The 16,487-nt window shown below is 39.4% G+C and overlaps 1 protein-coding gene across 8 annotated transcripts in view; it reads left to right on the top strand.

Moving 5' to 3' along the window:
• The window catches only part of prom1a (prominin 1a), a 66,967-nt gene that overhangs the window by 43,719 nt on the left and 6,761 nt on the right, over nt 1–16,487 (top strand). For 2 of the 8 annotated variants that reach the window (XM_019887454.1, XM_019887457.1), the window contains 19 exons: nt 1,363–1,592; nt 2,282–2,356; nt 2,482–2,545; nt 2,777–2,936; nt 4,019–4,171; nt 5,509–5,632; nt 5,724–5,827; nt 7,059–7,143; nt 7,931–8,077; nt 8,218–8,289; nt 9,406–9,498; nt 9,679–9,696; nt 11,733–11,786; nt 12,296–12,376; nt 12,463–12,531; nt 12,636–12,725; nt 12,998–13,113; nt 13,842–13,910; nt 15,571–15,674. In XM_019887454.1, coding sequence (XP_019743013.1) covers nt 1,363–1,592; nt 2,282–2,356; nt 2,482–2,545; nt 2,777–2,936; nt 4,019–4,171; nt 5,509–5,632; nt 5,724–5,827; nt 7,059–7,143; nt 7,931–8,077; nt 8,218–8,289; nt 9,406–9,498; nt 9,679–9,696; nt 11,733–11,786; nt 12,296–12,376; nt 12,463–12,531; nt 12,636–12,725; nt 12,998–13,113; nt 13,842–13,910; nt 15,571–15,640 — 1,874 coding nt within the window. In that variant the 3' untranslated portion in view covers nt 15,641–15,674. Of the gene's footprint in view, nt 1–1,362; nt 1,593–2,281; nt 2,357–2,481; nt 2,546–2,776; nt 2,937–4,018; nt 4,172–5,508; nt 5,633–5,723; nt 5,828–7,058; nt 7,144–7,930; nt 8,078–8,217; nt 8,290–9,405; nt 9,499–9,678; nt 9,697–11,732; nt 11,787–12,295; nt 12,377–12,462; nt 12,532–12,635; nt 12,726–12,997; nt 13,118–13,349; nt 13,911–15,570; nt 15,675–16,487 lie in introns of those variants that run through there. The other 6 variants (XM_019887455.1, XM_019887458.1, XM_019887460.1 and 3 more) reach the window with 5 other exon arrangements.

The following is a 16,487-nucleotide window of genomic DNA, read 5'->3' as shown; positions in this document are numbered from 1 at the left end:
TAAACTCCAACGTTCGCCTCTTGCTAACTCGAATTCCTGGCTAGAGACCCGAATGACTCTCAGTGGGATTGGGGCAGCTTTTTGTCAAAGTGTGCAATGTGTTGTTTTTAGCATTTTAAATTGTTTGTTTCAGTTGACCAAATGGGAGATAAAGCAATAAACATTAAAAACTTAGCTTGTGGCTTCCTGCTTGGTGCAATTTTAATTCACTTTTGTGAACACTGAACCTGACAAGTGTCCCTTTTTCCTCTTACCCTGCATCTTGAGTATGGTACATTCAAGGATGCAGGAGGACTCATGCATGCCCAAATCGTGTCGCATAATGGTTACCAAGGGGAGAGTTTGTCATCTACCTACCCTTCGCTTGTTTGTTGTGTACCCTGGTGCTTCTAAGCTTTTGATTGCTGCGTGTACAACGACAAGAACAAATATTTGCATTTAAAAGCTATTAAAATGTTAGCAATCATAGCATGCTTATTTGGGCTTGATTGCCCAAACATCCAAGTTGTTGTTGGGCAGATTTGTGATTTACGTACTTGTAGAGAAAATCTCACAGTGTACATGAAAAACCTAAAAGCATATTGAATAAGTCAATATTGAGGGAAAAAAACAACTAAGTAAAATAACATCGGCCACATTGTATAAATAAAAATAGATAAAATACATATAAAAATGCTGAGCAAAAAAATTTTAATTTTACTTTAAAGATGTAAAAATACTGTATAATACGGAAGGTTAAAATTCATAAATACATCACGAGCAGGAGGGATGATTAGCTCACTAGCCTCGCTTGCTGAAGTATGAAGATTAGATTGATAGACAGACAGACATTGAGTAAGGCATTCAGGTAAAATGCTAGCAAGAAAGCTACTAACTAGCCTTGCTGTAGCACTACATTGCCAAAATTTTACCACCCTGAAATTGATCATTTCTGTGTATTTAGAGTCCCAAAAGAAAATAGACATTTTAGTGAGGCTAAGCGGTGCCGAAAAACTGCAACAATTTAGCTGGAGAACTTTTCCTTAAGGCATAAGGTAGCTAGCTAGCTGGCTGGCTAGATATAGTCAGCCTGTAGATCAGGGGTGTCAAACTCAGGTCCTGGAGGGCCGCTGTCCTGCATGTTTTCCAAGTCTCCCTGTTGCAACACACCTGATTCAAATGAACAGGTTCAATGTCAGGCTTCCGCAGAGGTTGCTGATGATCTGATCATTTGAATCAGGTGTGTTGCAACAGGGAGACTTGGAAAACATGCAGGACAGCGGCCCTCCAGGACCTGAGTTTGACACCTATGCTGTAGATATATTTAACATATTTTGCAACTCTGATAGCGGATTATGCTAACACGGTGTTCTCATTTCCCAGCCATGCGTGAAACCAAGGAGGCCCTGGAGAACGTGAGTGTATCCCTGCAAGTGCTGCAGGAGGCCACAGGCAAGCTGGACTTGAACCTCAGCCTGGTCCGGGCCAACATCAAGCGCTCCCTCAACGACCCCGGGTGCCACGACGAGGAGTCAGACGCCACCTCAGCCCAGCTGTGCCGGGGGATCCGTCAGTCACTGGAGCAGCTGCATATTAGCGCTAACTTCACCCGGGTACCCGACATACAAGCTTGAAACAGATTTACGTACAACGTTAACCCACAATTGTTTCACATTCTTAAGTTTTTACATGAAAAAAAATAAAATTTAATTGTTAGGAGTGTTATTTATTATTTAAGTTATATGCTTGGTGAATTATTTCTTATGGTTCATGAATGGGTTGTGTTTTTTTAAATTACAATTGTTTTTATTTTTTTGCAGTGCTTTAAAATACGTTCATAATATCAACGCGTTTATTTTAAAGAAATACATTTAAAGAAATACATGGATTTAAAATTTTCAACTGCTGTGTACAGAAAATGAACAATTTGTTTTTGGCTGTTTAAATAATTTAAAGTTTATCTAGCACGAATTCGTTTTTTGTGTTTTTTGCGTACGTAACACAGTTTTACCCAACATTCCTTGCATGTTTTGCGTTTAAATAACTAAAATGAATCAAACTTTAATTACATTTCATGTTTAATTACCGGGAACAGTTTTGTCCATTGTGAATCATTTTATAACACACTTCTAGCCACGGTTAACTATTTTTTTTGTGTGTGTTTGTTTCACAAACATTAAAAAAAGAATTTACATATAAGTCAAAATGAGTTTTCAATCAATGGATTCCTGATTGAATACATTGTAATGTCCCTACTGAACTGCATGGCTATTGTTTTTTTTTTTTTTTTTTATCGTGTCAGCTTCCCAATGTGAACGCTCCGTTGAAGAAGATGAATGACATCTTGAAAACAGACCTCAGCAACGTTGTTAACAAGGTGAATGAAGAATCTTCATTTTGGTGTGGTTCATTTGACTTTGGTGTTGTTAATGACTTTTTTGCAGAAAAAGAACAAATCGTGTCAATGAGACTGTAAATATCTGCTTTTTTTTTCTCTTTTAGGGTTATGCGTCCTTGAACGACACACCTTATATGGTGATGGTACAGACCCGAGTAGTTGTTGACAGTAAGTCAAACTAAATTTTGGAGAAAATGTTTATTTAAAAATGGCTTCTCATTTTTATATCTCTTTTTCAATTTAATAAAAAAAATTATCAGCGATGGTGTCAGAAGTGGGGATCCACTACAGAAACTCTTTGGGTTCTGAAGTGGGGATCTCTTCATAAATATGGTGTATACATTTTTATTTTGATGTCCGCTAAACAATTGTATTTTGTTTTCATTGAAACTTTCTCAGGGGTGAAGAGCTTGGTGGACGACATCGGCGGGAACATTGGCAACCTGTCCAAATCGTTGCCCGTACACAATTCCTTGTCCAACTTCACCCTCTTCATCAGCCACGTCCATGCCAAGATCGAGGACCAGTACCCTGAAATTGACAAGGTGGACTTCTACAGGTCAGACCACTGCTGTTAATGTCATCAATGTGTGGAATATCACCTAAATTTAAAGTGTGCTTCATTCAAATATAAAAGTAATTAAAATTGTAGTTTAAAAAAATATACTACATGAACAATGTACACTAGCGATGGGCCACTCTGAATGGCCCCTAGATTAACCCAATTTTTTAAATTTTATTTATTTATTTTATTCGTGTTTTCCGTAAAAACTGGGAAAAATCTAAAATGTGAAAAACAATTAAAAGAAAGAAAACAAATTGCAAATGTGCAGTCCATGGGTGCCAATCTGCAAATATGCTGGGGTCAATTTTAGTTTTAAGTTGTTATATCACCAATTACCACTTGATAGCAGGCATGTCTTAGTTGTGCTTCGTCAGAAGTGTCTTTAACCCAATGCTACAATGTGAGTAGGCTTAATCATTTTTTTGCAGATTCAGAATGATATGCAGGACATCAGTTGGACCTCAATAATATTAACATTTTGATTGAGTTGATGTTTGGTTAAAAAATGTACAAAATGAGATATTGAGGTTAATATTTCTTTATTGTTCAGCAGGTTTTTGTTTTTTTTTTACCATTGTTGAATGGTAATTTTCACGCGAGTAATTTTTTGCAATGGAAAAAAAATACTGTATGTGGTTATTGTGTTTCTCTATTTCCAACCCTTAGTTGTTGGGTGAGCATAGTGGATCTTTTATCCAAGCACTGAAAAATGTAGTATCAAAAATGAAATATATTAAGAGCAGATATTTTGCACATAGGCATGTTTTGTCCATATTTAAAATACCATATTTGTCATACATCTGGTAAGGAAATGTGTGGTCCTCTGTGCCCCCCAGTAGCACTGATGAAAAATTGTGCCCCCCCCCCCTTCAACATTTAACATTCAAGTTGCCCACCTGTGATATACTTGGACCATGTTTTGGATTTACATCACTTTGAAGTTTACTTGGTTGCAGTTTAAAAATAGCACAAATGGAGGGTGACGCATGTGTGTTGCATTTAAATGATCCTATTTCCATCTCACGATTTATTTTATTTTATTTATTTGCATGTGTTGTGTGTGCGTGTGCCATCAGGTGGACAGGCTGCGTAGCTTTGTGCTGCATGCTAGTGCTGGTGCTGTCCTTCAACTACCTGGGCCTGCTGTGCGGCACGCTGGGATATGACAAGCACGCCTCACCCACCACCCGAGGCTGCATCTCCAACACAGGAGGCACCATGCTCATGGCGTAAGAAATCGTCACTTTTCCAATGGAGCCCCACTTCTGACACTACCTCCAACTCAAAAGTTGCTTTATTGGATATAAACATAAAACACCACATTTGAAAGAAAAGTGCACCCCTACTTCTGACACCACCTATTTTTAAAAAAGAAAAAAAGAAAATTTGAATCTTACGCCAGTTCTGACTAAAAATATAATGGACTTAACAAGAAGCCGTATTTCAAAATTATGTCAGCTCTTCTGACAAAAAATGTTTTATTGGTGAATTTTTTTTTTTTTTTTATGTATCCCCACTTGTGACACCACTTCAAAAAAAGAAGTTGTTAAAAATGGACTCTCTTGTCTGACCAAAAAAAACCTGTTTCATTGGACAGAAAAACAAAGTGTATCATGAGTTATGTCCGCGCTTCAAATTTTTTTTTTTTTAAATTGGAATTAAAAAGAAATTTTAAAAAACATTCTTTAATTGGATATATCAAAGACATAACCCACATTTTTTAAACGGATGCCCTATTATCACCTTGAAAAAAAAAGAAAAATGGAACCCCACTTCTGATACCAGCACTGAGAAAAATGTTCATTTAGACATCTAAATAAGAAGCCAAAAACCATATTTTGGATGTGGATCTTCCCATCTAACACCACTTCTGACGGATGCTACCCAAAACAAAAAAGTTGTATTATTTGGCATCCATCCATTTTCTGATCCGCTTTATCCTCACAAGAGTCGCGGGGGGTGCTGGAGCCTATCCCAGCCGTCTTCGGAGAGTAGGCGGGGGACAACCTGAACTGGTTGCCAGCCAATCGCAGGGCACACAGAGACGAACAACCATCAATGCTCCCACTCACACCTCGGGACAGTTTAGAGTGTTCAATCAGCCTGCCATGCATGTTTTTGGAATGTGGGAGGAAACCGGAGTCCTGGGAGAAAACTCACACAGGCACGAGGAGAACATGCAAACTCCACACAGGAAGGCCGGAGCCCGGAATCCAACCCACGACCTCTATACTGTGAGGTGGACGTGCTAACCAGTCGACCACCGTGCCGCCCAATTATTGGGCATATAAATAAAAAAAATTAAAAATTTGTTAAAAAATGTTCCTTAGCTTCTAACACCATTTATAACAAAAAAGTTAAAAATAAGAAAAAGGCAAAAGACAAGGTAACCATTGGGAAATAAAACGACAGTAAAGTAAAACTGCTCATTCCCTTTCAAGATGCCTGACAGACAAAAGTGTATAACAGATATATAATGTGAAATCGTTCATTTTTTTTTTTTACATTTTTTTAAATTTATTCTTCTTATTCTTATTCTGTTTGTGATGTGTCCCTGGGTCCCCAGTGGCGTGGGTTTCAGCTTCATCTTCTCTTGGGTTCTGATGGGCCTGCTGACCGCCATCTTCCTGGTGGGCGGCAACATGGAGAAGCTCATCTGTGAGCCCTTTCAAACCAAGGAACTCTTTAAGGCCAGTCATCCAGCGACCAATCAACACGACAATAATCAGCGTGTTTGGTCGACGCCATTCACTCCACTCACTGCTTCCGACTGGTCTCCAGGTGGTGGATGCGCCGTACCTGGTCAATTCGGAGTGGAGGAACTTCATCCCGGGGTACTTGTACAACGACTCGGAGCTGGAGCTCACAGCAGAGAGTTTATACAGGTGAAAATCTGATGTTTTGACTTTGAAATCAGAATTTATTGATATTTCCAAACATTTTTCCCATGGGAAATAATGGAAATCTGGATTGTCTTGTTTTTATGATGGAAGTGGGACTATCTGGTAATCACTCAATGTGACCACACATTTTTCCTCAATTTGTGATTCCATCTCAATCTGGCTTTTCCAGAAATGACTTTCTTCAAGACATCTGACTGGCTCAAAGGGCCTCATGGTGTGCAATTATAACAGAGTAGCTCAATTTTGTCACACTTTGTCGTATTTTTTATGTTGTTTTGATTTATACTATAAGGCAGTATCTTTCACTTCCTCTTCTGTGGTTATTATCACGTTTCCTTTAGGGGGGCATTTTCGGGGGAGTTGTCTCCTTTTTATTATGTCAAAAATGTCTATTTTCTTCATTTTTCATTATTTTTATTTTTTATAAATATTATTGTTATTTATTTATTTTTAAAGTATGTTAAATACATAAATATCTTGATCCTCAATTTTTTGCTTGGCAGATAAGTCATTCTTTTTAATATAGTGTTTCCAACTGGACTCTTTACTGATGCTTGTACATTTAACCTCTACTTTCCCTTCTATGGTTATAATCACATTCTCCATTTTTTTAAAGGATTTTCTTTGGGCTGTCCCCGCACTCACAGTCACACCTAGGAATGATTTAGACTCTAAATTTTAGAGTGTTCCTTTAACCTGCGATACATGTTTTTGGAATGTGGGAGGAAACCGGAGTACCCGGAGAAAATCCACACGGGCACGAGGAGAACATGCAAACTCCAGGAAGGAATCGAACCCTACATATCTGCACTCTGAGGCCAACGTGCTTCGCAGTCGACCACTGTGCCGCCTACCCCAGAGGATGTTTTTTGTTTTTGTTTGTTGTGGAGCTGACATCATTCCTTGCTTCCCAAACATGTTCAGCTCCATTGTGTCCATTTAAAGCCGTGAACATGACATAGCATTGTAAACCTAAAGTCAGATTTACAATGTGCAGCCTTCATGCATCTGTGGTTTATCTAAACTACCTGTCCAGAAAGTATGTGTGTGTGTGTGTGTGTGTGTGTGTGTGTGTGTGTGTGCGTGCGCGCGCGTGCGTGCGCGTGCGTGTGCGTGTGTGCGTGCGTGCGTGCGTGTGAGAGATGCACTTCCTGTCATGTTCGCTGGGTGGCAGCAAACGCTTTGACTAAGATTTCCTCTGTGTCTCCTGCAGCACTTGCAAAGAAAACAAAGGGATCTATTCGGCCCTGCGCTTGGACAAAGTTTTTAACGTCTCGTCTTTCCTCAACGCCACGCTGGTCAGTGAACGCAACATGCACATTCGCCATCCTGTTGTATGACTCTGGATTTTTTTCAATTTTTTTTTTTTTTTTTTTACGTGGATACGTCGCCTTGCAACATCACTTTAATTTGATAATGGGATTAATAAAAATGATGTTATTTGTAATAGCATTAAAAATTAAACAGCGTTCAAGGTATGCAAGGACGAATATTTAAAGTTAATAATTTGTATTCATTTATGAATAGCAGACACTTCTGAAAAAAATCTGAGTCATATTTGTTTTTATTGAAATAAATTATTTACAGTGCTAAATTTAAATAAACAATAAACAAATAAAAATGAAATAAATGTTAACTACTACTAATGCAACAATATATTAAATAAGTAACATTTCAAGAAGTGAATATATGGAAAGCATACATGTAAAATTGAATTAATACAAATAAATAAGTCAAATCCCAAAACACATGTGAATCAGCCAACCAAACACCGAAATTAAACTATAAACATCATTCAATGATGATAGTGGCTGCTTAATCAGTCGATACGGCATGAAATTATCCCTTGAGTACATGTGGGTGGGCAAACGACAGCTTCCCATTTTTATTTTCCTAATGTTTATATTCACAGTGTTCACACTTGCACCTCATTGCGAGTGTACTAATAAAGTGACGTAGCCCAGCCACCTGTTTTTCCAACAAATTCATTTCTATGTTGCCAAAAAGCTGCCTCCCCTTTCTGCAGTTGGGTAAATCAACAATATTTCCACTTTTTTGTGATGGACTTGTTCTCTCTGCTGACAGTTCACAAAGGACCTGGTGACCCTGCTGAACAGCATGAAAATCGACCTGAGAGGGGTCATCTTGCTGGAAGCGGAAGGCGAGCAGAACCTTCTGGATTTCTCAGAGGCGGGCCTGTCGGAAACAAACTATGCGGATTACCTGGAAGAGGTGACGCATCTCACCCAAAATGAGATTCATAGCTATTCTGAATGATGAAAATACTTTGCACGTTCCTCAAATGGATCACAAAGTGAATTCCGTGTAAATGAAATGTTACCAAAGCGTATAAATGAGATTTCTTTCCGCAGGTCAACAAAGGCGTCACAGTGGTGGACCTGCTTTCGTTTGCCAAAGAGCTGGAAGCCCAGACAGACCTGATGGTATTTAACACCACGCTCCAGTCGTCTGTTTATTTCAATTATTCATGTTTAATACGCCTCCGCCAGAGCGTCTCTGCCAGGCCTAGTGGGGCTTCGCTTGTAGTAAAGTAAACATGTTTGCAAATCGACGCTTTCTACGAGTAAAGAGCAGTGGGAAGTAACACAGTACAAATACTTGGTTACAATGCTCTTGATTGACTGAGACTTGGTGGCTCTCAGGTGGTAATTTCCTTCCACGGCCTTATTCAAGAAAATTGTTGGATTTGGAAGATGGACCAAAAATGGATAGATGGATCCCAAAAATAATTGAAAAAAAAGATTGTATGAGATGAGAAACCGTTAACGATGGCAGCACAGAACGCCCCTGGAATAAACAAGGTCCTGTTTGCTGTTATGTCTTATTTTGCGGATCCGATCAATCATGTGATTGATTGATTGATTGATTGATTGATTGATTGATTGATTGATTGATTGATTGGCAAATTATGACATTACAATTAATCACCGATTTTGCATAGGTTGCGAAATCTCTGCCGATCCGATCCAGCCGAAACGATCCGATGCGTGTGAAGTCTAGTTACCTAAATGTGCAATAAATATAAAGCTGCCTTGCGTTGCCTTCTACTTTGAACCAATCTATTTTTACACCATTATATTTGTGTTTTATTTATTTAACCTTTATTTGTCGATGTGAGGCCGTTGAGAACAGATTTTGCAATGTCGACTTGGCAGCAGACGGCAGAGTAAAATTAATAGGTAAATCAAAGTAAAACATTAGAAGGGGAGTAATTGAAAGAAGGTAAAAACATTTCAGTGTACAGTTAACCCCTGCCTATTCGCAGTTTGGCATCCACAAATTCCCCCTTTTTTTCTGGGAATTCACTCTTCGTTAATCACATAAAACTCACTTATTTGCTGTTTTCGCGTTCAAGCCAAAGCCATGTCTCCTAAAAAGTCTTGTCTAATAGAGAAAATGTGCTTTGCCGCCATCTTGTGCCATCCATTAGGCCTACCAACCATTTTAAGGTGGATGTTAATTTCTCGTTCTATGTTATAAACTACAACATTATTAGGTGTGTAACAAGGGGGGTATTTTTTGGGTTGTGTGTGATCCAGCCTCGTGGTCCCTTGCAAACGTCATTGAAAGGTCTCGTGGGCACCGTGCGACAAATCCACAGCCAGCAGGTGGTCCCCATGCAGCAAGCCATGGTAACACTCCAGCTCACGCCACACCCTTTTTCCACCTGCATTTGCAGCCCCGCCCCCTCTTTTAATTTTGTTTTGTTGACATTTCACTCTGTACCAAATGAGCCGTGAGCCTCTCTTAAGAAGACAAGCCATCTATTGCAATTTACTTCTTTTTGCTTGTTTTCTACTTTCATCGTCAAGAAATATGTTAGAGCCAGGGTAAGCGCGCACACAAGTGTGTCCATCTTGTGTTTTTGTTGTTGTTATTTCATTACTTTGTGCAATGTGGAAGCCGTGTTTCCAACAAGTGGTGCAGGTAGCAAATATGGCAACAGTAAATATTTGCGATATAGTGAAATCCCCCCCCCCAGGCCCCACCCACCCAATGAAACATTTACACTTGTTTGTGTATTTCTTGTGTAATGCTGCTTTTGTGCTTGGCGGAGGTAATACAAGCAATACTGAACTGCACTGCTTGATGTAAACAGGTTATGAGAGTGGTGTCTGTTTTTCTGATGGCACAACTGAAAAAAATGTATCTCATTTTAGAGCAGTGGTTCTTAACCTTGTTAGAGGGACCGATCCCAACCAGTTAATATGCACATTCACCGAACGCTTCATTAGTGAAGAAAAATAAAAATATGATTTTTTAAAATTTTCAAGACATAAAAACTGAAAAAAGGAAATAAATTATTTTCCTGTATTCCCCATCTCATCTCCATTCAGTTTCCAGAAGTGTTCCCTCAGTTTTGCCGGTGTGAGACTAGAGTTGCTCATATTGGCATGACAAATCATGCAGATAGGAGTCTCATCACGTACCGTGATGCACGTTTTCAATTGTTGTACATATTCGTCTGACCACTTTCTTTTTTTACTCGACAGTTAGCATGTATCAAATTTTTCTTTTCTTTTTTTTTTTTTCTTTTTTTTTTTATCACGTGACTTACTATCATGACAGTCACACGTTGATTAATGAGCGAACTAAATTTCCCACAGCACTGATTGGTCAAGCAATGTAATGTGATCATCTGCAGTCAGCGATGGCCAAGCGGGCGTGTTATAACTAATTGGCATGTTGAATCGGGTGTGTCTTAACCTCCATGGCAGAGGCTCCGTCGAAACTCTGAGACCGATTCACCGAACCCCTGGGGTTCGATCGAACCCAGGTTAAGAACCACTGTTTTGGAGGGATACAGTCACTGTGTGTGTGTGTGTGTGTGTGTGTGTGTGTGTGTGTGTGTGTGTGTGTGTGCGCACCCACGCGTCTCTATCCTTCAAAGCAATGATTCCCATCCACAATAATTTCAATTGATGTGTCCAAATTTCAGATGTACAAATGTGATATCTCAAATCCTCCTTTCCTATTGAAATGAATGCATATGTCATTAATCCGTTACATTCCCCCCCAAAAAACATTTGAACCCAATTTTCTGTAGGCCTTTAAAAATTGCTCAAAATTGTCAAAAATGGCTGGCATCGGCTCTCCCAATTTGAGAAAAACAGCTGGCATTAAATGAGTTAATTTTAAAGAAAAGCACTCTTTTATATACGGTATACTATTACAATAACAGAATGTCAAAAATGATAATTCAATGGGCATGGTGCTGCTCACTGGCCATCAAAAAATAAATAAATAAAAATCTGCCAAGTCAGGTCCCTCATAAGTTCAAGTACCACTGTACTGTCTGTATTTTTTGTGATTGTTAGGTGGTGTGCCGTGGGATTTTTCAACTGTCAAATGTGTCTTGGCTCAGTAATGGTTGGGAAACACGGCTTTAAGATGTGGTATTGAAGGACTTTGTGGCCAAAATGCCAACAAGCTTCCACTTAAAATCAACAGTTGGACATTTTGCTTTCCTTCTCTTTGAAAGTGACGGTCACATATTTTATTGTGTCAAAACCACCTGATTCCCTCAACTAATGGCCTTCACCTCAATTAGTCACAAGGTACATCATCCATTTATTTGTGGAAAAATTATTTTCAAATGAATCTATTTTATACATAACGCTTGTCCTCATTAACTCATGAGCTTACAAGCAGCTACCCAAATGTGGATAAGTGGTCTAGTAAATGGATGATGAACTCAAGGGTCTTTTCATTTTTGAACACAATACTTTTGCATGTGTGATGTGACAGTTGCGGTTACTTTTGAGATTATATCATTTCTGTTGAGTCATCATAATCCGGGCATACCTCTCGCTTTGATGGTTAGTCGTGCTGCACTTTGATTTTCTTTCATTTGTCTCCGTTGAAGAGCGCCCTGAACCAGAGCATGAGGTTCCTGGAGAGAACTTCCTCTGACCTGCCAGTAAGTCAACCATATACTCTGTCATAATTTGGCCCTTTGATCAGTAATAATTTCTTGATACCGGTGAAGAGTTAGACCAACTCAACAGGCGAGAGCTAGCTATCAACTAACATAGCAGGCCATACCCTACCTCATTGCTTCCAACAGATAGATACGCAAGACTCAACACAAAAGATTCAACCGAAAGAGCTTTGTTAAAATAAATAAATAGCCGAAGGCCTGACAGGAATGGGAACTAGCTAGAGGCTACCATAGCGGTGTTCACTCAAGCGACCCAAACGAATTCCGCTCACAAGAGATCTTGAGTCAATTTTGTGAACTTTAGTTGAAGAAAAGCCACTCAGTCGGCTCCATATGTGAGTCTTATGAAGCCAATGAGAACAAAACCTTTGAAGGATAAAATTACTAAAATGAAACAAACAACATAAGCAAATCAAACAGAGAAAGTGCTGCAATAAGCCAAAGAAACAGCCAAACAGAAAACTAAATGTCATGTTTCTTGTCCATAGAACAAGGTCTTAGCCATACTGGACGCCATCAATGCAGCCCAGTATCTCATCTCCCAGAATGCGACACATCTTATTGACCGGGTACCATCACAACTCCCATTACAGATAGATGCTATTTCATATTACGATAATATAATTGACCATTTTAAATGTGTTTTCCCCTTCAGGAAAATGCTAAATATACATCAACCATTGTGGGTTACTTCCATCAGTACACAGAGTGGGTCAAGACATCTGTAAGTCATAATACTGTAATGACACATTAATAATATGTAATAACATAATTATTCAATTATATTAATATGCAGTGCACTGTTATTTTTACGTCACCTTGATGCAGTTGGCCTTGGAGGTGGCGCCGTGCAAGCCTTTCAGCAACGTGCTGGACACGATGGAAATCTTTACCTGCAGCTTCCTGGTGGACTCGATGGTATCCAATACATCAGATATCATAAAAGCTAAAAATTAAATGGTTTCCTCAATTGAATTTGGCTGTTTTTACATATTTTGAGACTGAAAATTCATATGCTGCTGTCAAATACTGTAATATGTTAAACGTTTTCGTAGGGGTGCGGGTCTGTTATCTCATCCAATTGTTCTCCCCAAAAATCTTGATTTGAAATTGTTCCCTTTCCTACATCTATCTGACAAAGTACAATTCAATTCGCTGATAGTAATGCCTAAGGGATGCTTTTGGTGCAGAACGTGTTCTGGATGGGTCTGGGCTGCAGCACGCTCTTCCTCATCCCAAGCATTGTACTCGCCGTCAAGCTGGCCAAGTTTTACCGCAGGATGGACACGGAGGACGTTTACGATGAGTGAGTGCTTTATTAGATTCTTTTTTTTTTTTCTTTAAATCACGCAGCACTGTTAGAAAACAGAATTAGTTGGAGAATGAAATTTGAGTGAGATATTTTTTCTTTAAATCACGCAGCACTGTTAGAAAACAGTCAGAATTAGTTGGAGAATGAAATTTGAGTGAGATACTGTTTTCAAGCTTCTTTTGTTTGACCCTAACTCTTTCTTCCCGCTTTTATTTCTTCCTTCCTCGTAGTTCCTCCGTTTCCGGGACTTGGCATTTTACTTTGTGATAACCATTTCTACTATTTCCCATCATCCAGCTCACCCTTCATCGTCTCTTTTTGCTTTTGGCATCTTCCTCTTCTTCTTTACAATCTGCACTTTACGAAAACACTCCGGGTTGGAAGGCATGATTTCCTTAGTGTCCGGGAAAGTCTGGTATCTTCCTGGGGCATTCCATCGAACATTATTGTGTTTTTAATTTTTCCATGAAACGCCCATTTCTGCTTTCCACCGCTGAATTGTTTACGACTACAAATTCTTGGTGCTGTTTTATGGGGTGAAAAGTGTCCCTTAGCTTTCACTGAAGGGCTCTCGCAATCGCGACCTTACAAAAGCTTGACTGCGCTCCGCTGTAAATAACAGAAAAGAAAATGGTGCCCTCGATGAAAAGGACCAGAAGCATGCCACATGTTTCATCTCACATCTTTCATGCTTTTGTTTGTATGCAATGTTTTGTTTTCAGTATGGAAAGTGGTAATAATGGTTATCATAGCGAGCCCGCGCAAGGCATCCTAAACCCCCCCGTGACCAGGTAAATATGCTTGTTGGTAGTCCAGTGCATGCAATACGGTGGCGGGAGCATGCACACAAGCACACGCACACACTCCCACACACACATTTATCTGGGTGTGCTTTGAATTTGGAGTTGTGTTTTTCCAGGGTTCAACGGACTATGCGGATGACCTCATAGCTTTTTTAGCCTTAGTCTACATTTATTGGAGTTATTTGGATTTTTGCGGAATTGAAATGACTGTGCAGCCGAGCGCATTGCTTCTTAAGAGGATGCATTTGTGTGGGTTGTCTGGGATTTATGAAGGGTTCTAAGGCTATGTGGATGACCACATAGCATTTCTCTGGGTCCGTTTTTCACTTTTTTGCTTGTTCGTTTTTTTCAATTCCACCGACCATTTAGACAACCACATAGCTTTATCCAGGACGTGATTTTGATTAGATTTTTTATTTTATTTTATTTTTTTTTTTTTGAGGCATTCAAATGGCTCAGCGGACGATCCAGGACCTGCACTTATCTGATTTAGTTCAGGTTGAAGATTATGTAATTTCATTCCACCCCTCTCGATAATTCCTGACACAAGTTTGACGAAGAGTTGAGCCACAAACATATCGCTTGACAGAGGCTGAGCTGCACTGTGTTTGTTTACTGACTTATGGATGGGAAGGAACTGGGCACTTCTTTGGGACAATACTGAATGTTCCATAAGAGAAATTCCTAATTCCCAATACATGTAGCTTACAGCTTTGCTAAATGCCAATGCAGGGAAAGCATAAAAAAAAGCGCTCCTAAGGAATTGTTTGTGAATCCATCCTTCAATTTGGTTGCTGCTGAATGTTTTGCGAGGTGGCGGCGTTACAGGACTAACATCCTGCGCGCCACGTATGACGTGTGCCACAAAATCATTGTCTCCTCTCATTTAGAATCAGCCAAAGTCCGATGAATGTGCACCTGATCCTTTTGTTCCCAGAGAGGCAAGCATGGCAAAAACACTTGGGATTGTGCTTCTTTTCCTTTCCGCTTTAATGTCACATAAAATTAGATTCTTTTTTTTTCGGTTGTTTTTTTTTGTTTTGTTTTGTTTTTTTTTTTGTTCTTAACGATTGACTATTAGCCCATAATGTTAAGCAGAGAGAAAAACATGTAACAAAAATATTATCATTAGTCTTAGCACAATTCATCATAAAAAACCAGGGTATGAAAATGAGTATGAAATTATAAACTGGAGGAAATAAAAGGCTTTCTAACTCAACGTTTTGTGTATATTATCACAAACATTTTTTTCAGCGATAAAATACTGTAGCATGAATTAAAACAAAAAAATTCTGTTTGTTAGTTTCAAAGTGAAAACAAAATAAAATGGAAGGTGGAAGCCAGGAAGCAGAAAAACAAACAAAGCACTGGCACTGAAAAAAAGAGAAACTCTGAAGACTGACATTTAAAAACATTCCAATCAACACATTTGATTTGGATTTTATTCTAAATCAAATATGTGTTGATTTTAATTTTTCAGTGGCGGTGCCCTTTTGGGTGACACTTTCATGTTTTACTCTCTCGTCTAATGAGCTTCTTGTTTTAATCCCAATAGGTGTTGTTTTTTTTCTTTTTTGGTGGGGGGGGTCCTTTTTCTTTCTTTTTCTCCCCCCGTCTATGGCTTCTAATAATGTTGTTCCTGTGCCAGCATCCCAACATACGATACCATGAACAGGTTCCCGCGGGCCTCGGCTCCTCCGAGGCACATCGACTGGTGACCGAGAGCACACATTTTCTTGTGGCTCCCGACAGGTACTTTGAGTGTGCGTGTGTGTGTGTGTGTGTGTGTGTGTGTGTGTGTGTGTGTGTGTGTCTGATAGCATCTTGTTTGGTTTAAAATCACCTCTTCTTCCAGCATGGATCAGCCTTTTCCATCTTCCGTGATCGTAACATTTCCACAATCAGTTTTTCTGACTAAAAATATGACCTTACCTTAACGCATTCGCATTTTCGTCATTGCAGCCATAGACATCAAAGATCTGTTTTTACTGGGCTGGCAGTGACTGATTTAATCTTACGCAACATTTCTGTTTCCCCTTGTAGAATAAAACAGAGATGAAAGTCCTCCGGATTTTCCCGGAATTCCGGGTTTTTCAAATTTTTATGAAAATCTCTCCGGAGAATTGAGGAAAAATTGCCTCAAATTAATCCGGATATTAGTTGACAACATTGAACGAAGACGCGTTTGAGTTTGTTGTTTTGCTTTCACGAGCGTAGCCATATTGAGGCACTAACACTAGTAACAGTAAAGAGATTTTCGTCTCTTTATAAACACACTTGCTAAACCCCAGTGGAACGAAAGACACAAAAGACACCGTGGACAAGACAGTTGTCGTAAAAAATATAGTTGGACAAAAAGGGAAACACACAGATTGCCAGAAAAACGTGTCCGTCCGACTTAGAGTGTCGTCTCGGCTAGCTTATCTTAGCTGTTGTTGTGTGTGACGTCGGGTGTGTGACGTCGTTGCGTCGGCGCTTATTGGTTGGAATCAAAAGACGCGATTGCGTACATGTTCGCGCTGATGCATGCACAGTAGAGAGCAGCGGCCTAGATCGGTGGGAGGC

Source organism: Hippocampus comes, unplaced genomic scaffold (assembly GCF_001891065.2).
Source record: "Hippocampus comes isolate QL1 unplaced genomic scaffold, H_comes_QL1_v1.1 scaffold202, whole genome shotgun sequence".
In the NCBI taxonomy this organism is placed as follows: domain Eukaryota; kingdom Metazoa; phylum Chordata; class Actinopteri; order Syngnathiformes; family Syngnathidae; genus Hippocampus; species Hippocampus comes.
The sequence above is the reverse complement of the archived record's forward strand: the minus strand, read 5'-3'. Positions and strand labels throughout refer to the sequence as shown.